Source organism: Prionailurus viverrinus, chromosome E1 (assembly GCF_022837055.1).
Source record: "Prionailurus viverrinus isolate Anna chromosome E1, UM_Priviv_1.0, whole genome shotgun sequence".
Lineage (NCBI taxonomy): Eukaryota > Metazoa > Chordata > Mammalia > Carnivora > Felidae > Prionailurus > Prionailurus viverrinus.
Genome location: NC_062574.1, coordinates 27518203 through 27545319, shown reverse-complemented (window position 1 = coordinate 27545319; position 27117 = coordinate 27518203). Strand labels below are relative to the sequence as shown.

At 36.0% G+C, this 27117-nt stretch overlaps 1 protein-coding gene across 5 annotated transcripts in view; it reads right to left on the bottom strand.

Annotated features, from left to right (window-relative positions):
- TRIM37 (tripartite motif containing 37) overlaps positions 1-27117 on the bottom strand; it is a 130096-nt gene that overhangs the window by 69795 nt on the left and 33184 nt on the right. For all 5 annotated transcript variants that reach the window (XM_047832398.1, XM_047832400.1, XM_047832396.1 and 2 more), the window contains exons 9-12: positions 17647-17771; positions 10903-10953; positions 9447-9528; positions 1263-1339 (exon numbers count right to left, since the gene is read on the bottom strand). In XM_047832398.1, coding sequence (XP_047688354.1) covers positions 1263-1339; positions 9447-9528; positions 10903-10953; positions 17647-17771 — 335 coding nt within the window. The remainder of the gene's footprint in view (positions 1-1262; positions 1340-9446; positions 9529-10902; positions 10954-17646; positions 17772-27117) is intronic.

The window sequence follows — 27117 nt, the reverse complement described above, 5'->3', positions numbered from 1 at the left end:
GTTTTCTCACCAAATATTATTTTGCTTTAGAAAAATAGTTATCTTTCACAAGAATATTATTTATGTTAGTATACAATAGGTTTATTATTATTTTAAAGCGAACTTATAACATTTTTTTAAGGTTTTCTCAGTTTTAATTTCTAACTCAGAAAATAACAGATATAACCCACATTCAAACAAACAAACAAACAAAAAACTCTTGGGCCATGTGGGTGGCTCAGTCAGTTAAGCTTCCAGTTGATTTTGGCTCGTGTCATGATCTCCTGGTTCATGAGTTCAAGCCCCAGGTCAGGCCCTGCACAACACAGAGCCTGCTCAGGATCCTCTCTCTCTCTCAAACACAAAACAGAAAAAAGAACACCTGGCCTTCCAACGTACACTGAATTTAAAAAAATTAAGAACAAAAACCAAAAGCTAAAAAACCTCTTTGGGGTTTGCAATAAAATTTAAGAGTATAAAGAGTCCAGGTGCCTGGGTGGTTGTCATTAAGCATCTGACTTTGGCTCAGGTCATGATCTCAAGGTTTGTGAGTTTAAGACCCACACCGGGTGAGCTCAAGCCCCACTTCACGTAAAAAACAAACAAACATGAGCTCTGCTTGGGATGAGCCCCACTTTTCTCTCTCTCTCCCTCAAAAAAGAAAGTTAGAAATTTTTTTAATTAAAAAAAATTGGGTTAAAAAAAAAAAAGAGGAATAGTCCTGAGGCAGTTTTAGAACTGCCAGTTTGTGATCCCACAGTTCATGAGTATGAGCCCCACTGCTGTCAGTGCAGAGCCCACTTCAGATCCTCTGTCCACCTCTCTCTGCCCCTCCCCCTTCATGTGTGCTCTCCCTCACTCTCAAAAATAAATAAACATTAAAAAAAAAAAAGAAAGAACTGCCAGTGTGTGCTATACTATGCCAGGGATTCCATACTAGTACACATCTTAACAGACACAACAATACAGTAACTAACAAAAGTTAAAAAATCCTAAGAGGAATGCATATAAACACACATTAAAGTTTGTTATTTGGGGCGCCTGGGTGGCGCAGTCGGTTAAGTGTCTGACTTCAGCCAGGTCACGATCTCGCAGTCCGTGAGTTCGAGCCCCGCGTCAGGCTCTGGGCTGATGGCTCGGAGCCTGGAGCCTGTTTCCGATTCTGTGTCTCCCTCTCTCTCTGCCCCTCCCCCGTTCATGCTCTGTCTCTCTCTGTCCCAAAAATAAATAAAAACGTTGAAAAAATAAATAAATAAAGTTTGTTATTTAATTGCATGTCTTACTTGGAAGTTTCAGGCAAGCCAGCTGACAGTTCCAGAAACACAGATAAGTAGTAACCACGAACGACTCCATTTCCATCCTTAAAAAAAGGAAGAAGAGTCAACTATACATCAATAATTAAAGAGAAAGAGAGAGAGATGTTATACAAATACAAACTCTAGATAACTTAAGTGTAAAAATTTAAGCAACAACGAAGCAAACATTAATATCTCATATTTGGATTGGGAAATACTTCTACGATAAAAGCAGTAACACAGATAAAAAGACCAACAGATTTAAATCTCTAATAATTTAAATCTTTTGTACATTAAAAAAGAAAATGGAAAATATATAGGCATTCAAACTAAGGAAAATGTCAACAACTATGATAAAAGTTAAGAATTCTAGGGGCACCTGGGTGGCGCAGTTGGTTAAGTGAACGATTTCAGCTCGGGTCACAATCTTGCCGTTCGTGAGTTCAAGCCCCATGTAGGGCTCTGTGCTGACAGCTCAGAGCCTGTAGCCTGCTTCGGATTCTGTGTTTCCCTCTCTCTCTGCCCCAACCCCAACTCACACTCTGTCTCTCTCCCTCAAAAATAAATAAAACATTAAAAAAAGTTTTTAAAAAAGAGTTAAGAATTCTAACATACAAAAAGAAGGAGTTCTAACATACACAAAACTCTTAAATATCAGCCTCCATGAAAAATGAACACACCAAATACGAAAAAAACCTCAACTTTACTGGGTAGGAGACAAAAAATATTTAAAACCAAAAGTGAGTAAAACAGAAAAAGATAACACTTGATGTTGAAAGTAATTAAATATAATTTTTATATAATGTTTATATGTTAGCATTCCATATAACAGTCTGTCTGAAGACTAAGAAGTTGTTTAAATTTGTATTACAGAGATTACAAAGATAATAACTTCCTTCTCTATTTCTCCAGTATTTTGCTCACGTGTCTACCTTTCTAAATGACTATCACTGTTGTAATTACATATATAAACATGTTTTCCCAACCAGACTGTGAGGATTGCAGGAAGGATTCTTATTATTCATCTCCAGTGTCTATTGGGATATGACTATGGAGGAGTACAAGTACTTACTAACCCCTTCATTTCTAGGCTACTACGCTTCAAAAGATCCTGAGGAAACTTTCAGGGTTAAAGGAGGTAAATGCTCAATACACAGTAAAGAATAAATGAATTATCAGTTAAGTGAAAAAAATGAGATACAAAAAATTATGTATTGTATGATCCCATTATATGAAATTATGCAAAGTAAAACTATAGTGAAAAAAACACATCAGTGGTTGCAGAGGGGCCAGGAAGGAAGAAAGAAGGGATCAGCTTAAAAAACAAATGAGAAAACTGGGGGGTTAATAAAAATCACGGTGTGGTAATAATTATTTGACTATATATATTTGTGGAAACTTGCTAAAATTAGTAAATTTTATTGAATATAAATTTATCTCAAATTATATTTATTTTAAAAAATCTATCAATATCCTTGTTCAAATGGCCAGATTCTTTTCTTTTTTTAAATTATGCCCCAAGAGGGGCACCTGGGTGGCTCAGTCAATGAAGCATGACTCTTGGTTTTGGTTCAGGTCATGATCTCACAGTTTGTGAGTTTGGGCCCTGCATAGGGCTCTGTGCTGACAGTATGGAGCCTGCTTGGGGTTCTCGTTCTCTCTCTCTCTCTCTCTCTCTCACTCTCCCCTGCTTGGTCTGTATCTCTTTCTCTCAAAAATGAATAAACATTTTTTTAAAAATCTTTAAATTATGCTCCTAGAACTATTTCCCTGGAATAAATTAATAAAAAGGAATAGGGGCGCCTGGGTGGCTCAGATGGTTAGGCAACTGGCTTGGGCTCAGGTCATGATCTCACAGTTCGTGACTTCAAGCCCAAGTCAGGCTCTGTGCTGATAGCTCAGAGCCTGGAGCCTACTTCGGATTCTGTGTCTCCCCTCTCTCCACCCCTCCCCTGCTCATGCTCTGTGTCTCTTTGTCTCTCAATAATAAATAAATGTTAAAAAAAATTTTTAATAAAAAGGAATATTTTTTACTCCTGATCTTTATCAGCTAATAATATTAGAAATCTTTTTAATTTTAATCATAATTTTAAGGAAAATGTTTTAGTATCTTAAGTACATGCCAGCTGCACTTCCAACAAAATACTAGCTTTAAGATTTTTCAACACAGGATTCTGGAAAGATTGCAGCAATGGCAACACAGTTTATGCAACTCTCTAAATCCAAACAGAAAACAAAACACATAATTGGACAGAAAATCCAAAAGCTCACAAACAATATTTACAACAAAACTAGATAAAAGGTTATCTCCACAACCCCAAAAATATAAGCAAATAAAGATATATCAGTTACAACCATTAAGACCTGTATGATATATACATCTTTATGGGAGAAAAGAGAGGGAAGCTGTAGGACATCTAATGAAACAAAAAACAGGAAAAAGCACAAAATGACAAAGAGTTGGCCACTGAAAAGCCTCACAAGCCAAATACAGACAACTGAAAATGGAATGAGCTGCTCAACAGATTATGAACTGAGTACAAGGATGCCTAACATTAACAAGTCTGAGAATTAAATGCAGTTAAGTCACTCTAAATTTTATACACTTATAAGTTCTTATTCTTATTATAAACGAATGTATAGGGCCTTTCATGATAACTCCAGAGATTACATAGAAAGTGCTAGGAGTGAAATAAAAAATAAACAGCGGAGAAATAATAAAAACAAAGGAAGGAGAAGGGCAGAGCCAGGACATCTCTCAGAAAGCAAGGCACCATATTTATTTTTGATTGCCTTATGACACTGGATATCCACATACAAATGAAATCGGGTCCCTACTTCATGTACAAAAATTAACTCAAAATAGATTAAAGTTGTAAACGTAAATTCTAAAACTATAAAACTATTAAAATAAAACATAAGAAAAAAGCTTTATGACATTAAATTTGGTAAAGATTTCCTGGCTGTGAAACCAAAAGCAAAAACATAAATTTAACCACATCAAAATTTAAAACTTCTGCACATGAAATGTTAAAAGAATAAAAAGAAACTTACAGAATAGGAGATAATATGTATAAATTATACATCTAATAAATATGTGTAATCATAACCCCTAATAAGGGGTTAATATCCAGAATATATAAATTCCTACAACTCAACACCAACAACAAAATTTTCAAATGGGCAAAGGACTTGAGTACACATTTCTCTGAACAGGATGTACAAATGGTCAATAGGCATAAGATGCTCAATATTACTAGTCATTAAAGAAATGCAAACTGAAACCAAACTACTACCTCATTCTCATCAGGATGGCTACTATCAAAGCAGAAAACAAGTACTAACAAAGATAGGGAGAAATTGGAACCCTTGTGCATCACTGAGAGTATAAAATGGGGTAGCTCCTGCAGAAAACAGTGTAGAGGTTCCTCAAAAAATTAAAAACAGAATTATCATTTGATTTAGCAATACCACTTCTAGGTACATAGCCGAAAGAACTGAAAGCAACATCTTGAGAAGATATTTGCACACCCATGTTCACAGTAGCACTATTCACTAGAGCCAAGAGGTAGAAGCAACCCAAGTGCCAATCAACAGATGAATGGATAAACAATGTGTGGTATAAATGATGTGTGGTATAAACGATGTGTGGTATACACACTGGATGTTGTTCAGCCTTAAAAAGAGAATTCAGACACAAGCCACAAAATGGATCAACTTTGAGGACATTATGTAAGAAGCCAGTCACAAAAAGACAAATACTATATGATTCCACATATATGATATCTCTAGAGCAGTCAAATTCACAGAAACAAAAGGTTTAATGGTGGTTACCAAACTGAGGGGAAGGAGAAAGGGGGAGTTATCATTTAATGAGCAGAGAGCTTCAGTTCTGAAAGATGTAAAAAAAGTTCTGGAGATTTGCTGCACAACACGTGTATACACTTAACAATACTACATGTACACCTAGAAATGATTAAGATGGCAAATTCAGTGTTAAGCATTATTTGCCAAAGTAAAAAAAGAGAATAACATCCTTATAATGAAAACATTCTTGAAAAACATACTCAAAGAATAGATCAAAATTGTAACCCATTTCAAAACAATCCATGACACTAAGAAAACAGTATGACAACCTACAGAAGGAAAAAAAAAATAAACAAATAAGAATAGGACATAAAAGAATAACATACCAGAATTAGAAACACTCAGAAATCAGGTGATAAAACTAAGGAAAGAATTAGAAATAAAAGAAAACGTTATTTAAGAAATAATCACTGAACTAAAAAGAACATGAGAGCAAATAAACAAAACAGATCTTGTAAGTGAACTAAGGAAAATTTTTTAAATGAAAAAGAGGAGCATCTGGGTGGCTCAGTCAGTTAAGCGTCTGATTCTTGATCTTGGCTCAAGTCATGTTCTCATGGTTCATGAGTTTGAGCCCTGTGTCAGGCTCTGTGCTGACAACATAGGGCTTACTTGGGATTCTGTCTCTCCCTCTGTCTACCCTTCCCCCCCAATTGTGCACTCACTCACTCAAAATAAATAAACTTTAAAATAAATGAACGAGGGGCGCTTGGATGGCTCAGTTGGTTGAGCATCCGACTTCAGCTCAGGTCATGATCTCACGGTTCATGAGTTCGAGCCCCATGTCGGACTCTGTGCTGACAGCTCAGAGCCTGGAGCCTGCTTCAGATTCTGTGTCTCCCTCTCTCTGCCCCTTCCCCGTTCATGCTCTGTCTCTGTCTCTCAAAAATGAATAAATGTAAAAAAAAAAAAAATTTTTAATAAATAAATAAAAATAGAAAAAAATAAATGAGTGAATGAATGAATGAATGAATAAGAAATGAAAAGCTCATAAGAGTAGAAAGTGATAAATACTGAAGACAGGAAAAGAAATCTCAAAATACAGATAATACACCAAGTCCCAAGAAAAAAAAACAGAGAAAAAAACATAATAAATACTTAAAACTAGAATTCAGGAAATATTTTCTTAGCGGGAAAAAAAGATGGGACGCCTAGGTGGTTCAGTTGGTTAAGTGTCAACTTTGACTCAGGTCATCATCTCTCGGTTTGTGGGTTCAAGCCCCACACTGGGCTCTGTGCTGACAGCTCTGAGCCTGGAGCCTGCTTCAGATTCTGTGAATCCCTCTCTCTCTGCCCCTCCCCTGCTCATGCTCTGTCTCTCTCTGCCTCTCAAAAATAAATAAAAAACATTAAAAAAGAAAAACAAAAAAGATCTAAATCTACATACTGAAAGACACCAGCATATAATGACTCAAAACAACCAAACACATAATAGTAAATTACTGGACTTAAACAAACAAAAAGATTATTTGGGCATTTAGTCCATATCACTCAATGCTTTTAAGAATTAGTTTATAATCAGATTTTACCTAATGGAAAATGGAATTAAACATTTAAGATACCCAATGATAGAAAATATAAGCTATGGATTTTATACCCAGCAATACTGGCTTTAAAGTATATAAATACAAACTTTTCAAAATATAAAGTCAGGGAATATTGTTTCCACTAGCTGTTCCAGTAGAATCTACTAGAGAATAAGATTCGGACATCAAAACTCCTACTTAATATGGCAGAAAGTGGGGAAGGGGTGTGGGGAACATGGAGTATAAACAAAAAAATATGAACAAAAGTAGTTCTCTGTGATCAAATTGATGGTAGAATTAAGACTTCCTATCCTGAAATATTTCTGTCTATAAGATGAAATAAAGCAGATGAGTGATTGGTTATATAATTTCCAAAGGCTTCAAGAGGTAGGATTCCTCTAGGTATTTATACAAAGGATTCAGGTATGCTGTTTTGAAGGAGCACATGCACCCCCAATGTTTACAGCAGTGCTATCGACAATAGCCAAAGCATGGAAAGAGCCCAAATGTCCATCGACAGATAAATGGATAAAGAAGATGCGGGCGTGTGTGTGTGTGTGTGTGTGTGTGTGTGTGTGTGTGTGTGTGTGTGTATGTAGTGGAGTATTACTCAACAATCAAAAAGAATGAAATCTTGCCATTTGCAACAACGTGGATGGAACTAGAGTGTATTATGCTAAGCAAAATTAGAGAAAGACAAATATATGACTTCACTCATACATGGAATTTAAGACACAAAACAGATGAACATAAAGGAAGAAAAGCAAAAATAATATAAAAGCAGGGAGGAGAGCAAAACATAAGAGACTCTTAAATACAGAGAACAAACTGTGCTCACTTGGTGGGGTTGTGGGTGGGGAGATGGGCTAAATGTACAAGGGCCATTAAGGAAGACACCTGGGATAAGCACTGGGTATTATAAGTAGGGGATGAATCACTGGATTCTACTCCTGAAATCATTACTGCACTATACACTAACTTAGATGTAAATTTAAAAAAATATACATACATAATTTTTAAAAAAGGGATTACTAAAATGGAAGGAGACACAGGTGTAATATAAAGAGATTAAGTAAAAACACTCCACAGTCTTGAACTTGAATTATAAATGTAAGCACTGACTCATGAGTTATTTTATCTTTAAAAAAATACACATATCAAAAAAAAACCCAGTATTTAATTATATAGCAATTTTAAAGCGTTCATAAATATATTTTGTCTACTGAGATCCCTGGAGCTTATCCAATTCAATTTTATCCATACTCCTACCCAGTTTTCTCGAATTATATTCTTTGGCCTAAAAACAACATAACAACAACAACAAAAAACCCCTATAATATGTATCAATAATGAACTCTAATGTAAACTAGAACTTTGGGTAATAATGTGTCAATAGGAGTTCATCAACTGTAACAAATGTACCACTCTGGGACAAGGTATGTTGATAATGGAGGAGCATGTACACGTATGGGGTCAGGGGGCATATGAAACTCTCTTTACTTTTTACTCAATTTTGATGTTTAACTCAAAACTGCTCTAAAAAATAAAGTCTATTAATAAATTTTAAATAAATAAATAAATACAGATTTCCCCCTCTCCAAACATCTAACATATTTATCACTGTATTTCCTAGCTCCCTTCACCAAGGAGGTTAGAAACTGTGACCAACCTCATAAAAATAAGCATCCCTAGCACCCAGTTTGGTCTTGAAATATCACTTCCCACTAAAAGGAATCAGGACTCTTTGAATAAAATGGCTGACTCCAGATATGGAGTAGGAAATGTACATAATGAGCCTAGAACATCTTGCCATAAATATGAGAATAAGAAAGCTAACTCCTAAGAATCACTACTAGGGACTTTTAGAGTCAGAGCAAAGTGACACAGAAGCTAACTTAAAGACATTACATATGTATAAATCCATGAATTCATAATGACATTTTTAAAAACCTAATTGATCACTTCCAGAAAATACTAAGGATAACTAGTAAATAACAGGAAAAAATTGTTTGTTCTTTATGAACTATAACCATGGGTACCCAAATAACAGATAACGGGAAGCATCTCTTAGAAGCGTATCTTTATAAAAGTTATTACAAATAAATGAAAAACAATAAAATATCACTATTTCACAACTTCCAATGAATTAACAGATGTAGGCAATGAACATCGATAGCTGCCAATATCACAATAAGAGATGCAACTAGACATGGTGTGATAAAAGAACACACTACTACTTATACTGTTGCCATAGGAAGCAACTATATATCTCTCATCATGTCACTGCATCCAGCTGCCAATTTGCAGAAAATTCCTAGGTCAAAGGAACACACTGAAATGCACCATGAGTATGCAATCAGCATACATGTATTTTTTTATGGCTTTCTGTATCAATAATTTATTTTTATTTAAAAAATGTTATCTAAAATAAGAATTTTAAATATTTCGTCTAAAGATAAATATCTTCCTAGAAATAAGAAATAAAATTCATGTAATGTCAAGGTTTATACTGTTCATTTTAACTCATTTTTTTGGTATGCTTAGTAATCTACCCTATAAAAAAACCGTAATATTGTCATTACTTTAACTCTTTACTCCACTAAGAAAAGTGAACCAGGGAGCATCTTTCTATCTGTTAGATGGGATACTGCCTGATTCATGAATTGCTTAATAAAGTAAATGAAATTGTCAAATTAAACATAAAAGTGAACCACTGTGCTACAGAACACTGAAAGAAAGACCCTGGTTTCAAAATTCATTAGAAATATGAAAAACTTACTGGGTAAACTTTTAACCTCCAACAAAGTCCTGAAACTTGAAGAGGTGGACTGTAAACAGGGTCTGCTCGCTGGCGCAAAGTGCTGAAGTAAAAGAAAACCAACCAAATCCCAAGATCAAAACTGTTGTGAAATATCAACAAGCAAAACCAAACTCTAAGCACTTTACTTATGTTACTTATTTGCAGTCCTAAACAAGTAAATGAAGGTGCTGAACAAGTCAAGACTCCACTGCATAAATTTATATATACTTACATTCTGAAATAAGGTTTAATGATACTGAAATATTCAGCAGTATCTTTTCAGTTTCAAAATTAGGACATTCAAGGGAAAAGGAAAATATAAAGAAAAATAAAACTAAGTGTCCTGAATTTAATTACCACTTCAACAAGCAATCTTTTACCATTAAAGAAAAAACCCAATGGGCTTCTTCCTCACATAGCTGTAGTACAATTATCCTTTTCTACTATGGAAAAACTTAAGAAATATGCTTAATCTTAACATATGTGGGGATATCCTCAGAAAGTTTGTATTTTAGCCAAAAAATTATCCCATAAGAAAAGGCAGATGGAGGAGGGCGCTCCAGCCCCCACTGTGCCACTGCGTGGCCCAGTCGGTTAGGCATCCAATTCTTGAATTTGACTCGGGCCAGGATCTCAAGGACGTGAGATCAAGCCCTGCGTCAGGCTCTACACTGAGCATGGAGCCTGCTTAAGATTCTCTCTCTCTGCTTCTCCCCTGCTTAGGTGCTCACGTGCTCTCTCTCTATATCTCTCAAAAGAAAGAGAGACAAAGAGAGAAAGAGAAAAAAGAGAGAGAGAGAGAGAGAAAGAAAGGAAAGAAAGAAGTATTAATCCTCAAACTTTGGCCTTTGGTGATGGTTATCACCTCCTAGAATTTCTCTTCCCAAGGCAAGGCCTTTTATTTCATGGTTCCCCATTTCCAAACTGTCTTTGAAAACAAGTCCCTTTAAGACCTCAGCGTTTTAAGATCTTTGTTTCCAATCTTCAAGAAAAAGTAGTAAAAGCTAACAAAGTAACATGCAAGTTACAAAGCATAAAATTTCTTATGACAATGGCCTCTCATTCACAATTTCTCACTTCCAGCTAAGATAAATGGACTCAAATCGACTTCTTCCCACCACTCTTATTTCCAAGGATGGGGGATGGTCATTGACCTTAATAATCCCATTCGCCCCACCTTAGCAAAAGTTAAGTGGACCCTCTTCTTTAAAAAAAATGGTTTCTTTTCCCAGACTAGATAGAGAAGCAATCTGTCCTGAAGATAAAATACAATCCAGACAAATGACCTATATGTTTCTAATATGAAACTTGCTTCTTCTAAGATTACACACTGAGTGACACAGATCCTTGTTCTGTATTCTACCCAAGAATGATACTTCCTGGCTCTTACTTAGGTAGACATACAAAACAAATCTCAGTAGTCAAAAACTCTTACCTGAAATTCTCTAAAACAAAAGTAGCTGAATCATAAGATGGTACTAATTCACTAAAAAGAAGCAAAAGGTAAAATAATTATTTAAGTTTAAAATTTCATTTAATTAAAAAACAAAGTCCCTCAGTAATATCTTTAAAATGTTTTTAAACTAAGTCTCTAAGAAATATTTTTCAATCCTTACTAAATACGGATATTAAACCAAATGAATTTGTAAAACCATCAAAAGCTAACATCAAAAGTTTTCAATTAAATTGGAACTCAACAAATAGTTTATAAAATAGTTGGGCTTTTTGAGAAGCAAAAAGTAAGCATTAAAATAAGCATAAGAGACTCTCAAAACTACTCATGGAAATAGGAAAAGGAAGGGTGCTTAAGTCGGGAACCTAAAATATGAAACAGATATAAGGAAGTTTAGAAAAAAACAAAAGAAAGAGCAAAAGACATCACAATAAATCCCCAACTTCAGTCTCTAAAACAAATTATGAGGAATATTTTAAGAATATTAACTTGGAAATACCATTTTATGGAATAAGAATACATAATCACCTAGGGGCAAATAGAGTGGATAAGCAACAATTTCTTGGCAAGGCAAGATTACCTCAGGCAACTTAACTTTAGTTCCATAAATTCTTCTCTAAAGAGAACTGAACTACAACACAACCACAGGATATACCCTTAGATATGTGAACAGTCTACAGTACTGTCATTCAAACACTTCAAAAGTCAGTCAATAAAACATTTATGATAAAGACACTATCATATACAGTATTATAACATAAAATATTCTGTATTTAATAAATAAAATTATAGAGGCGCCTGGGTGGCTCAGGTTGAGCAACCGACCTTGGCTCAGGTCATAATCTCATGGTTTGTGAGTTTGAGCCCCGCGTCGGACTCTGTGCTGACAGCTCAGAGCCTGGAGCCTGCTTCTGATTTTGTGTCTCCCTCTCTCTCTGTCCCTCCCCCACTCATGCTCTGTCTCTCTGTCTCAAAACTAAATAAACATTTAAAAAAATGTTTTTAATAAATAAAATTAATAAAATTATAAATTTACCGAAAAGATAAACTGCAAGCCATTTCACTGTATCCTCAGATATATCTTCTAAAGTTTAATTCATGAAAATTCATTATTATCAAAATAAAATATATGATAACATCTACAGCACTTTCACACTGTGATAGTGCCTAAAGAAATTAGTGGTTTGCCAGTGAAAACACAGCATAGATTTAAAAATATATTATTTTTTATTTTATGGTAAGTATGTATAGCTAAATAGCTCATATCTTTTTCACGTAAGTATGGGGTTTGCCCTGCAATAGTTAACTATATAGCTACTATCCTACCATCAAACACCCCTAACCATATTCCAAGGCAGCTGTTACCTTTTCTTAAAACACTCATATTCCTCACTCCCAGATGTTTGCCTCGTTAATCTTTACTATTCTTTCAAGTAACAGATTAGAAGTCATGGTCCATTGAACGTCTGCTCTAACTTCTCTCCATTATGTTTCCGCACATTCAGTATACCAAACCCCAATTAGTAGAATGAATGTAAGCAGTACCTAGAAAGCCTACCTGGAACCACAAACCTAATCAGAGCTTCAAGGAAATGTCTCCAGGACAGTTTCCAAATTTGGTCAAGTCATGACATGCTTTTGTTTATAATTTCATGCAAGTTCCAATCATACCAGCGTTGGTTCGTTCTCCCACCAAATTCATAACATCTTTCATAACGTTTTTTCCACCATATCCTTAACATCCAGTGCTATACATTTCCTTTGTTGTTTTGGCTGGAAGACCAAACTATTATTTTGTCATATTTTTGTTAGCCATTAAGGGTCAAAAGAGTTCACCACAAAACTAAAAGGCCACTGCTAGAATGGCAGAAGATATTTGCAAATGACATTTCGGATAGCGGGTTAGTATCCAAAATCAATAAAGAACTTATCAAACTCAACACCCAAAATACGAATAATTCAGTGCAGAAATAGACAAAAGACATGAACAGACACTTTTCCAAAGAAGACATCCAGATGGCTAACAGACACATGAAAAGATGTTCAACATCACTCATCATCAGGGAAACACAAATTAAAACCACAGAGATACCACCTCACATCTGTCAGAATGGCTAAAATTAACAACTCAGGCAACAACAGAGGTTGGCGAGGATGTGGAGAAAGAGGATCTCTTTTGCACTGTGAGTGGGAATGCAAACTGGTGCAGCCCTCTGGAAAACAGTCTGGAGGTTCTTCAAAAAGTTAAAAATGGAACTACCTTATGACCCAGCAATTGCACTACTATTTATCCAAGGGATATAGGTGTGCTGTTTCAGTGGGGCACATGCACCCCAATGTTTATAGCAGCACTATCAACAATAGCCAAAGTATGGAAAGAGCCCAAATGTCCATCAACAGAGGAAGGGATAAAGAAGATACGGTATATATGGTATATATACACAATGGAGTATTAATTACTCAGCAATCAAAAAGAATGAAATCTTGCTATTTGCAACAACATGGAGGAACTAGAGGGTATTATGCTAAGCGAAATTAGTCAAAGACAAGTATTGTATGACTTCACCCATATGTGGAATTTAAGATACAAAACAGATGAACATAAGGGAAGGGAAGCAAAAATCATATAAAAACAAGAAGGGGGACAAAACATAAGACACTCAAATACAGAGAACAAACTGAAGGTTGCTGGAGGGTTGTAGGTAGGGGCGGGGATGAGCTAAATGGGTAAGGGGCATTAAGGAAGACACTTTTTGGAATGAGCACTGGGTGTTATACATAGGGGATGAATCATTGGACTCTACTCTTGAAATCATTATTGCACTATATGCTAACAAACTTGGAGGTTAAATAAATAAATAACCAAACATACATACATACATACATACATACATACATACGTACATACATACATACATACATAAATACCAAAACACAAAATAAATAAGAGAAGGAGATGATACGTTTAACTCAGAACAGTAGAGTGGAAAGCTTAGGAGCTAAAGAGCTAAAATAGATCACTAAAGCTCACTGACCAAGAGAGTATAGTATGATGTGCCCAAGCTGTCACTTGCAAGAGAAAATGATCACATTCAGAGCACAGAAAACCTCTATCAATCCCAGGGTATTGTGATGTACTCCTATACATGTATAATTTTTAGGGAAACTTTTTGAAAAATAACATTGTTAACAAATTAGTGCTATGTGGCAGCATTAAACAGGATGCATTATACAGCTGACCCACACTGTTCAAAGATCAATTGTAATTGATTATGAAATACTAGATTTTAATATATAATTCTATACTATTTAATATGGAATATACACCCAGTAAGATTACTAGTTTTTCTTCTCCCCTGTGTAGCACAATAGTGCTGAACATACAGTCTTTAATAAATAACACCACACTTGTTCAATGACTTTTTATTCTCCATTGTGGCTCCATCACAAATCAACTGATGGAACTTAAGGCAATCCAGTCCTAAGATCTCAAAGCTTAGAAACATTCACCACTGCCTTTGTACATCTAAATTTGATCTGTAACTTAACGTCAACAAAGCTACAAGCCAAAATGTCCAGTAAGGCAGTAAATAAGCATTATTTGGGAGAGAAAGGGTCCTAAGGTGAACTTTATCTATGGAAAGCTCCTTAATTTGTCATACTTAAAAAAATTGTTTTTGGTCATTTCCTCTTTGATGTCCCTCCTACCTGCCTCCCTTGCTCCCTGCCCTCCCAATTTCAGTCCCTTCTATCTACACCAAAAAAAACAAGATAATGAAAAGGGACTGTTGGGGTTCTGAGCCACTTAGGCAGTTACGGAACAGAAAGCAAAACAATCACTGGATGTAAGAGAGACTGACAAGAAATCTAAAGCAGAGGTGCCTGCCTAATGAGACACTGCAAGTAGTATCAGCATAGGAGTTTACCTATATTTGTGGTTCCCAAAATTGAGGACAGAATTACTCAGGATGCCCAAGATTCATTATCTAGACATCACCTCCAAATATTGCCAGGCAATAGGCTTGGGAATTTGCATTATGGACAAACACTCCAGAGCTGGCGTTGATATGTGATCCATGCACTATACTTTGAATTGAAAAACATTTACCTTTATATATGGTATTTACATCAAAACTTACGTTTCATTCCGCGGTGATGGATGGTTCCAAAAAGGTATTCTTCAAAACTGAAATGACTGACCATGTTATCAAAGAGGCAGCCTTTCGATATTGGTGAACATCCTTAGTTTACCTAATCTACTTAAGGATAGCAAATACCAAGTACTTTTAGTAATATTCAGTTCTTGATTAAAATAGGAATATTATATCTGGCTTGTTAATTCAGAGAGAAATGAAGACTTAATAGTCAGTGAGATCTACCTGAGTTCTGGCTGTCAAAAGAACTTTACCCTTCTGTTTATAGGACTATGGGTGGTGATAATCCTTAGGAATGCATCTGTGATGAGGAACAAGGGCTTACACCAGAAATTCTAAACCAGGGGCAGTTTTACTCCTAGGAAGCATTTGGCAATGTCTGGAAATATTTTCATCACAACTATAAAGGAAAACGTGCTACTGGGACACTGCTAAACATCCCACAATAAACAACAAAGCTCCCTCAACCCCACAGAAAATTATCCTGATCAACAATGTCAAGGTTGAAAAACCCTGGCTTGCACTATTCACTTGAGTACCATCAATGCCCTGTGGCCATCAGAGGGCACCACATATCAGAGAAAAAAAAAAAGACAATTATACATTTTTAAAACAAAGGCTATTTCCTTTAGGTAACACAGCCTTCAACATACTAAACATGTGGCAGTACTTCAAAGCCATCTTTAAAGTCTAAGATGGACTAAAATCTGCTATACCAACATTTTAATCTGAGGCAGTGGTTTAACCTCTCTTCTTAGGAACCAACTAAGGAGATTTTAAATGAACAAAATACAAATGCCTAGTTGCACCCAATGTTATGGACCATCTGTGTCCCCCAAAATTTGTATGTGGAGGCTCTAATCCCCAATGTATTTGGAGACAGGACCTTTCCAAAAGAATCTGAAATGAATCTAATATACAGCTAATGCAAGAAACCATTACTCTAACACTACAGGGCAAAAATGCTTGAAAGAATATGCTGTTCAAAAGAATTCTAAGACTACCCAAGATAAAAATTAAAAGGAGGTAATTAAGATTACCTGAGGTCATAAGGGTGGGAAGGACCCTAACTCAATAAAGCTCGTGTCCTCAGAAGAGAAAAAGATACCAGACACTGATCTCTGTGCTTGAGAGAAAAGGTCTTGTGAGGACACAGGGAGAAGGCTGTCTGTAAGCAAGCAAGAAGCCTCATCAGAAATCAGATTTCCTAGCACCTTGATCTCATACTTCTTGCATCCAGAACTATAAGGGAATAAACTTCTGTAGTAGAAACCACCCAATCTGTGTTATTTTGTTATGGCTGTTCAAGCAGACTAATCTATCTGCAGAGATTTTATTTCAAATGACCTGAGGTATGAACCAGCATTGGTAATTTTCAATAGAATCCCAACTGAGTCTAACATACAACTAATGCCAAGAACCACTGGTCTAATACCACAGTGCAAACATGCTTGAAAGAATATGCTGGTTCAAAAGGATTCTAAGACTGCCCAAGACAAAAACTAAAAGATGCATAGAACACAACCAGCTGTTTCCTCCCACCACCTTTTAGGATCTGGAGGTAACATCATGTCACCTTCAGAATCTTCTGGCATTTCATCCATATTCTGAGTTTTGTTTCTGGCAACATATATGTAAACAATGAGATATAAATTAAATTCAAAAGGTAAATAAAAGAATGACCATACTGCATCATGGATGGACCTTGAGGGCATTATGCTACATAAGTCAGAGAAAGACACATACCAAAAAAAAAAAAAAAAAAGAGTCAGAAGGTATACACTTCTAGTTATAAAGTAAGTCATGGAGATAAACTAGATAGCATGGTGACTATAGTCAAAACTGTACTGCAAATTTTAAAGTTGCTAAGAAAACAGATCTTAAAAGTTCTCATTATAAGAAAAGTTTTTTAACTGTTTACGGTGACAGATGTTAACTAGACTTACTGTGATCGTTCTGCAACACTTGAAAAGGTCAAATCATTATGTTGTACACTTGGAACTAATATGTTACATGTCAATTATATATCAATTTAAAAAAATGAACAGAGGGGCGCCTGGGTGGCGCAGTCGGTTAAGCGTCCGACTTCAGCCAGGTCACGATCTTGCGGTCCGTGAGTTCGAGCCCCGCGTCAGGCTCTGGGCTGATGGCTCAGAGCCTGGAGCCTGTTTCCGATTCTGTGTCTCCCTCTCTCTCTGCCCCTCCCCCGTTCATGCTCTGTCTCTCTCTGTCCCAAAAAATAAATAAACGTTGAAAAAAAAAAAATTTACAAAAAAAAAAAAAAATGAACAGATAGTGATTAAATTGGGATCAGTTACTTTTTCTACAGAAGGTGATACTCCAGGAAGAAACTAACTCCTAATTCAAGATCATCTCTTTACAGTCAAAAGTGTAACTCCAACAGAATTTTTAACCAGATTTACATGTATATAAAGTTTACTAAACCACATCATTATAAATAACACCTTAAAAAACATAGAGTTAATTAAGAAAACTAACATTCTTTTGAAACAAGCATGTGCATATGCACATAAACGTTAAATGAAAATCAAGTTAAAAAACTATGTCGCACCTGGTAAAGTCTGGTGGAACAGGAGTGGTAACAAAGGACGCCATGGGCTTCCGATGAACTTGCTGAAACATCATGAGGATCTCTGAGCTCTTAGATATCAACTCACTCTTACTACAAGACCGCAGCTGTGTGAGGAAAGCAATCAAATAAACAAAAGTAATATTCACTGGCATCACAAAATCCTCAATAAAGAATAAAAATAGGAATTATTTTGGTCATATTCTAGAAAAAAAATGAGATAAAAATAGAATGACTCTTTCAAAGTGGTTTTGAGAGTTAAGAATCTACAAAGGATCTAAGTTATTTCCATTCTAACAGTAAAGTCACTGAGGAAATGTATTTGATTTTTTTTTTTTTTTTTTAGCATTTATTTATTATTGAGAGACAGAGACAGACAGAACATGAGCATGGGAGGGGCAGAGAGAGGGGGCAACACAGAATCCGAAGCAGGCTTCAGGCTCTGAGCTGTCAGCACAGAGCCCAGCGCAGGGCTCGAACTCACAGACCACGAGATCATGACCTGAGCCGAAGTCAGACACTTAACCGACTGAGCCATCCAGGCGCCCCAAGAAATGTATTTGATTTTAATGCATTTTTCTCACCTTGCACGTTAGCATAAATCCAACTATAAGCAAACACAACTGGCATAGAGAAGTTATTATATATACTAATGAACAAAACTCTATAGGTCAATAGCCATCAAACAAGGATTTCTCAAACTGCATTCCGAGAGAGAGAAATGTTAGGATGTAACAGACCCAGAGAAGTCTCAACTTCTATCAATTTGGAAAACACTACATTATGTAGTGCCAAAGGTTAAAAACTGAGAAATTCAACTCCAGTAAAATAAGCATAATAGTTAAAAGACTTTCTACTCCAGACAATCAATTTGAAGTCCTAATTCTGCCACACACTAATCATATGACTTTCAGAGTCTGTTTATCTGTAAAACTGGAATCATATCTACCACTGCTTACTTCACTAGGACTGTTGTAACAAGTATGAAGCCATATGTGAGACAGCTTTATAAACTGTTACAGGCTAAACAGTGCCTCCACCAAATTCCTGTTGGTCCTAACCCCTAGTAAGTAACTCAGAATGTTAACTATATTTGGAAATAAGGTCTTCAGAGGATACAAAGAGAAAGCAGTGTCTACAAGAGACAACTCAGGGGAAAACAAAACTTCTGACACTTTGATCTTAAGACTCCCAGTCACCAGAACTATAAGAAAATTAATTTCTATTGTTTAAGCCTCCTAGTCTGTGTTATTTTGTTAGGGATGCCCTAGCAAAGTAATACACTATCAAATGCCATACAGATGATATTCATAATACTCACTACAGTTAGGTTTATATTTTTTAAATGACAGTTGCTTATAACTCGTGAAGAATAATATGATACGATATGACTGGTATCATACGACAAATATCAAAACCTACAGCTTTTATAAAATATTTATTGAATGTGGGGCGCCTGGATGGCTCAGTCAGTTGAGCATCTGACACTTGCTTTTGGCTCAGGTCATAATCTCATGGTTCAGGGGATGGAGCCCCACACGGGGCTCTGCGCTAGCAGCAAGGAGCCTACTACGGATTTTCTCTCTCCTTTGCTCTCTGCACCTCCCCCATTCTCACTCACATGTTCTTGCTCTCAAAATAAACTCAAAAAAATTATAAATAAATATTTAATGCCTATGATGAGTGTCCTTCCTTGACCCCATTTCCTCCAAAGGTAACTCACTCAAGTTTATATCACTACCATGTGTTTCCACATGTATTACGTGTTCAGCAATGTTCTGAATGTTTTTAGACTTTACATAAATACGACCAAGCTACATCACCATGTAGCCTACATTTTTCACTTAACATTGCTTCTGAGATTTGTTTATTGGTATCTACAGATCTACTCATTTCAGCAGTTTTAAAGAATATCATTGCATGAATATAATATGTTATTTTTCTCTGTCAATGAACATTCAGGTTGATTCCCATTCTTCATTATTAAAACTCTGGAGAGAAGACCCTTGTGCAGTTCCTTGTACACATATGCAAGTTTCTCTAGGATTTGAATTACTGGTTGAAACATACGACAACTTTAGCAGATATTAGCAAACTCCTCTCCAACATAGTTTACATCAGTACTACACAAGTTCCCTCTGCTGTATATTGTCAACATTTACATTTTTACCTATTAATTTCTGCCAACTAATGGGTGTAAAATGGCATTTTGTTGTGGTTTTAGTTTATATTTACCAGACTAGCAATGAAACTTCACATTTACTGGTCTCTGTACACTTCTGTAAACTATCTGTTCATCTGCCTTGCCTACTTTTTGAGATTGCTTTAGTTATTTAGATTTAAACTGTATTTCTTTATAAATTCTGGATAGCAATTCCTGTTCAGGTTAGGAGTAACAAGTATTTTTCCAAGTCTATGGCCTGTCATCCAAGCTGTTGAATTTCTTTTTTAAAGTTTGAATTTTAATGCATTCAAATCTTTCTATTTTGTACCTACTGTACCTTAAGAAATCTTCCTCTATCCCACATCAAAGGTATTCTCCTCTAAAAATAATCAAATTTTGCTACTGATGTTTAGGTCTTTAGTCCACCTGGAACTAAGTCTTGTGTATAAAATGAAGATCAAATTTTATTTCCCACATGTACAAATGCCAATATTTGTTGAAAGGCCCATCCTTCTCCATTTCTGTCATGTAATGTATCAAGTCTCCACACACACCTGGGGTTCTGTTTCTGGGCTTTTTATTCTGTTATCTTCTCGAACTGTCCTTGTGCTGAAACTTGTGTCATAATTACTATGTTTTCACATTATGTCTTGATATATGACAGGAATTTTAACTTATTTTTTTAATCTAAGACTATGCTGGCTATATGGGGCCCCTTGCTCTTTCACATTAATATTGGAATTTTACCAAATTCTTAGAAAATTTATGTTGAAATAAAGGCTGAATTGCACTTGTAGAACGGTATCAATAGCACCTTTATAACATTGAATTTTCCCCTACATAAATACACCATATTCCATAAAATGTAGTAGGCTATAAATTATTAAACATTAACTATTTTATGTGCTAGTATGAAAAAAAATCTTCACTAAATTATGGCTGTATTAACTGTTAAGACATATCCCATTTCAAATTTAATTTTTTTTAATGTTTATTTTTGAGAGAGAGAGATGAAGAGAGAGCGCAAACGCGCAAGTGGGGGAGAGGCAGAGAGAAAGAGAGACACACAGAATCTGAAGCAGGCTCCAGGCTCTGAGCTGTCAGCACAAAGCCCCATGCCAGGCTTGAACCCACGAACTGCAAGATCATGACTTGAGCCAAAGTTGGACACTTAACCTGACCGGGCCACCCAGGCGCCCAAGACATATCCCATATGAAAATAGCATAATGTACATCTGAGAATCAATGAGATACAGGATGTTTCTTCATTCAACTCTAGTGTTTACAAAGGTCTCCAACACTTTTTATTAGATTTACTCAAAATCCTTAGTTTTTGTTATATTATGAACAGGATTATTTTCTGAACTGTTAGCACAGAGCCTGACGTGGGGCTTGAACTCATGAACTGCGAGATCATGACCTGAACCAGTCAGTTGCTTAACCGACTAAGTCACCCAGTCGCCCCAAACAGGATTATTTTCAATTAAGTTTTCTAGCCGATTATTTCCGATATTTGATTTCTGTCTTGATTACATATCCAGTAACCAAGATAAGCTCACTAAAAAGGTGTAAGTTACATATTTTCTACGTAGATGACCATATCCTCTACAAATAACCAATTTTATATCTTCCTTTTAATATATTTCTACCACATTTATTGTCTTGAGGCCCCTGGGTGGCTCATTATGAACAAATGAGTTAAGCCTGCTTCAGAGTCTGTGTCTCCCTCTCTCTCTGCCCCAACCCTGCTCACACTCTCTCTCTCAAAAGTAAACATTAGAAAAAAATTTTTTAATTTATATATATATATAGTTGTACCATATTTACTGTTTTAATTTAATACACAGGAGTAGCACACTCAGAAGTGAAACGACAATATGAAGCAACCCTGGATTCTTTATCAGAGCTTCACAATTTTTACCATTTAGACTGTTTCCTATAAAATAAAGTTAAATGGGGGCACCTGGGTGGCTCAGTCGGTTAAGCGTCCGACTTCAGCTCAGGTCACAATCTCGTGGTCCGTGAGTTCGAGCCCCGCGTCAGGCTCTGGGCTGATGGCTCAGAGCCTGGAGCCTGCTTCCGATTCTGTGTCTCCCTCTCTCTCTGCCCCTCCCCAGTTCATGCTCTGTCTCTCTCTGTCCCAAAAATAAATAAACGTTAAAAAAAATTTTTTTTTTAATAAAAAAAATAAATAAAGTTAAATGTATAGGTGCCTGGGTAGCTCAGTTGGTTAAGTGTCCGATTTCAGGTCAGGTCATGAATTCGCGGTTCATGGGTTCAAGCCCCACATCAGGCTCTGTGCTGACAGCTCGGAGCCTGGAGCCTGTTTTAGATTCCATGTCTCTCTCTCACTCTGTTCCTCCCCTGCTTGAGCTCTCTCTCTCTCTCAAAAATAAAGATTAAAAGAATAAAATAAAGTTAATGTAGTTACCTTTTATTTTTTTAATGTTTATTTATTTTTGAGAGAGACACAGAGAGCGAGTGGGGACAGGCAGAGAGAGAGGGAGACACAGAATTCGAAGCAGTCTCCAGACTCCAAGCTGTCAGGACAGAGCCTGATGCAGGGCTCAAACTTGTTCCTTTTTAGTCTTAGTTTGCTAAGTAATTTAGCCATGAATGAAGATCAAATATAATAATGTTACTTTAAAAATTAGTATTATCCTGTTCATCTTTATTTAAATGTTCATATAGTTTTGCTCTGTAATCTCTTGAGTTATAATCAAGAAGATTTTTCTGATAGTGAAACATTCCTTTCATTCCTTTGAGTAACCCTACTTGACCTGGCTTTTTCGTTCTTTATTATGATTTTATTTTTTAGTAATCTCTACATCCAACCTGGGACTTGAACTCAAAATCCTGAGATCAACTGTCGCATACTCCACTGAGCCATCCCACTGGTCTTGCGCTCATTTGTTTTTGTACATATCCTACTGATTTTTAACTGCCAGTATATATTTAAGATTTTGGCATTTATGTTAAAATAAAATTGAGCTTTGGGGTGCCTGAGTGGCTCAGTCAGTTAAGCATCTGACTTCAGCTCAGGTCATGATCTCACAGTTCATGAGTTCGAGCCCTGCCTCAAGCTCTGCGCTGACAGCACCAAGCCAGCTTGGGTTTCTCTCTCTCTCTCCCTCTCTATCCCTCCCCCATGTTCTCTCTCTCAAGTAAATAAACTTTAAAAATAAAATATTGAGCTTTAATTTTCTTACATTATTCTTATGACAACTGGTTATTAATATTAGTGTTATACAGTCTTGAATGAGATCTAGTACTTTGGTATTCTCTAAGAAAAAATTACTTGATAGGCAAAAGACATGTAAAAATTTTCCATTAGTCTGAATTTGATGTCTTTAGAAGGAGACTTATCAACAATATAATTTACTTAATGTTTCTTGTTTAAGTTATATACTTTCTTAAGTGACTCTAGACAATTACAATTTCCTAAAAATTATCCTCGTCATGTAGATTCTACCTCAATAATGTTGCTCATATTTGTAAAGCACACAGAACACTGGTATAAATATTTACTTTTAAAAATGATTATTATTTAAATTTCTACTGCATCTGTAGTTATATCCCAATTCTTCTTCCCAATACAATATTGAACACTTCCTTCAATTTTCTTGATAACCGTGCTAGAATTATCTTCTATTTAATGCATGCTTTTCAAAGATCCAATATTGGGTATGCTGATACTCCCAACTATTTCATGGCTCTCTTTTTTGTGAATTACATCACTATCTTCATGATTTCTTTCCATTTTATGCTTCTACACTATTGTTCCTTTATTAGCCTCTTTAGTTGAACACAACTCATTCATTCATAATTTTCTTAAATCGCACTTTAGACTATGTCTTCTTCTAAATATCCATTAGCGAGGTCTGGTATTTTAATAATTTATCATTTTTTTATTTTCTTAGAAATTTTCTTAAATGTTTATTTGAGAGAGAGCAAGCGAGCCCACATGCAGGGGTGGGGTAGAGGGTAGGAGGGGACAGAGGATCTGAAGCCGGCTCTGTGCTGACAGCACAGAGAGTGATGTGGGGCTCAAACTCATAAACCATGAGGTCATGACCTGAGCCAAAGTCAGACTCAAGTGACTGAGCCACCCAGGCACCCCAATAATTTATCATTTCAATTGCAATTCCTCTTAAGCTCAAGAACAATGTAGATATTTAACATATTTCAATGTATATTTGAATACATATGATTTTTAAAATAATATTGGTTTTTGATGTCTACCTTAACTATACTGTGGTCACAGAACATGTTCTTTACATAAGTTTCTGAAATTTCTTCAGACTTCTATATAACTTAGTACTTGGCTAGGTATTGAAACTTTTTTTTCTTAAGTTTATTTATTTATTTTGAGAGAGACAGAAACAGGCAGAGAGAGAGACACAATCCCAAGGAGGCTCCATACTGTCACTGCAGAGCCCGATGTGGGGCTTGAACCCACAAAATTGTGAGATCATGACCTTGGCCAAAACCAGGAGTTGGACAGACAAGCCACCCAGGCACTGCAAAATGATTTTTTTAATACTGGGTTTGCAAATAATTTTGTAAACTCCTTTTTATGGATTTTTAAAAAATGTTTATTTATTTATTTTGAGAGACAGAGAGAGAAAGAGAGAGAGCACGTGCACATGGGGGGTGGGGGGGGAAGCAGAGACAGGAAGAGAGAGAATCCTAAGCAGGCTCTGTGCTGTCAGTGCAGAGCCCAATGAGGGGCTCGATCCCATGAACTGTGAGATCATGACCTGAGCTGAAATCAAGAGTCAGACAATTAAACAACTGAGCCACCCAGGCACCCTGGAGCAGTTTCATATGAACTGATACAGAGCATGTATTCTTCATTTGGGGATGCAGGGCTCCCTATATACCTTTTATTTTTTTTTTTTCCACATACCTTTTAGATAAAGCATCTTAATTTATTTTTTTTTCAAATACCCTGTATTCTTACAAACTTCTTTTAGTTGGTGCTATCAGTTTATTAAGTATTTAAAAACTCACTATAGTGATTTTATCAAAATCATTTAATTCTCTTTCTACATTCTGAGTTTATCCTAGAATACAAAATCATAACTGTCCTATCTTCATACTCTGTTTTAAAAATTTTTTAGGTTTTATTTATTTTTGAGAGAGACAGAGAGACAGAGCATAAGTGGGGGAAGGGCAGAGAGAGAGGGAGACACAGAATCCAAAGCAGACTCCAGGAACTGAGCTGTCAGCACAAAGCCTGATGTGTGGCTCAAACCCATAAACCATGAGATCATGACCTGAGCCGAAGTCGGATGCTTAACCAACTGAGCCATTCAGGTGCCCCTCTTCTTATTCTTAAGGTAGACAGTTCCCTCTTTGTCAGTAGTCCTTTTTACACTAGTAATGCTTTTTTCCCCATTTTAAATTCCTCACCATTCTCTAGATCTATCTCTTATTAAGTAGATCATTGTGTGATTTTTTTAATTCAAATTAATCCTTTACATTTATTTTTTTGTTACTGATATTAGTGTCATTCACTGACAATAATACTCAAAATCCAGAAACAATTACTCAATTCAAGCCCTGCATTGAGCTTCATGCTGAGCATGGAGCCTGAGACTACTTAAAAAAAAAAAAAAAAAAAAAAAAAGTCGAAGATTGTTCAATCAGATTAAAACATTAGACCCAACTGCATGCAGCCTTTAAGACACAGACTTTAAATATTTAAAAACAAATATATTAAAAATAAAAAGACAGAATAAGATATGTCATGGTAACATGAGTTAAAAGGAAGATGATGTGGCTTTCTTAAATAGATTTCAAAGCAAAAAATTTATGATAAAGTCATTTCAGGGATGCCTTCAGGGTGGCTCAGTCAGTTAAGCATCTGACCCTTGATTTAGGTTCAGGTCATGATCTCATGGTTCATGAGATCAAGCCCATGTCCAGCTCTGGGCTGATAGTGCAGAGCCTGCCTGGATTCCCTTTCTCTCTCCCTCTCTCTCTCTCTTTCAAATAAATAAACTAAAAAAAAAAAAAAAAAAAAAAAAAAAAAGGCATTTCATAGTGATGTTGGAAACAATTAAGAGAATGTAACAATCCTAGACATTTAGGACCTTAATAGTATGGCTTCAAAATACATGAAGCAAAAACCGATTGAACTGCCAGAAGAAAAGACAAATAAATACACAATTATTGCTGAAAATGTCAACAACCCTCTCTCAATAATCAAACAGGTAGAAAGAAAATCTACAATATAGTAGACTTGAACAACATCACCAACAAACCTGATCTCAAGACACTGCAATCAGAAAAAAACCAAACATTTGGAAACTAATATGGCTCAAAGAATAACTCACAAAGGAAGAAAATATTTTGAACAGAAATGTCTCAGATTACTAACCCCAGGTTCCATCTTAAGATTTCAGAAAAAGAGCAAATTAAACTCAAACTAATCAAAAGAAAGAAAACAATTAGATCAAAACAAAAATCAAGGAAATAGAAAACAAAAACAACAGAGAAAAACAAAAACCCAGGTTCTTTGAAAACATCAGGAAAAATAGATATCCTCTAGCCAAACTGATCAGGCAAAAAAGACACAAACTACCAATACCAGGAAAAAGAAGACGTAATATCACTGCATTCTACAAATTTAAAAGGATAACAAGAGGGGGTGCCTGGGTGGCTCTGTAAGTGGATAGCCGACTCTTGATTTCTGCTCAGGTCATGATCTCAGGGTCGAGGGATAGAGCCCCATGTCACGCTCTATCCACGCTGAGCATGGGGTCTGCATAAGATTCTCTCTCTACCTCTAGCCCTCTCCCCTGCTCATGAGCTCTAAAATAAAAACAAATTAAAAAAAAAAAGGATAAGTGAATATTAAGAACTATGTGCCAATAAATCTGGCAAATTCAAATGAAATAATTCCTTAAAGACCGAAACCACCAAAGCCTACTCAAGAAATAAGTAATATAAACTGCTCTATGTCTATTAAAGGAATTGAATTTGTAGTTGAAAACCACTCCACAAAGAAGGCCCCGGGGTGGTGGTGGGAGGAGTGAGCGGGGAGGGTTGGCGGGAAGTGGGTGTGGGGAGACGAACCCAATAAAAAAAAGAAAACAAGGCCCAAATGTCTTCACTGGTGAATTCTATCGAACTTCTAAAGGAACACCGACTCTACAGAACTTATTCCAGAAAACTGAAGAGGGCATACTTTAAAATTCTTTGAGACCATCATTACTCTAATAACAATACCAGACAAGATACTCTGAGAAAAGAAAACTATCATCTAATATCTCTAAGGCATA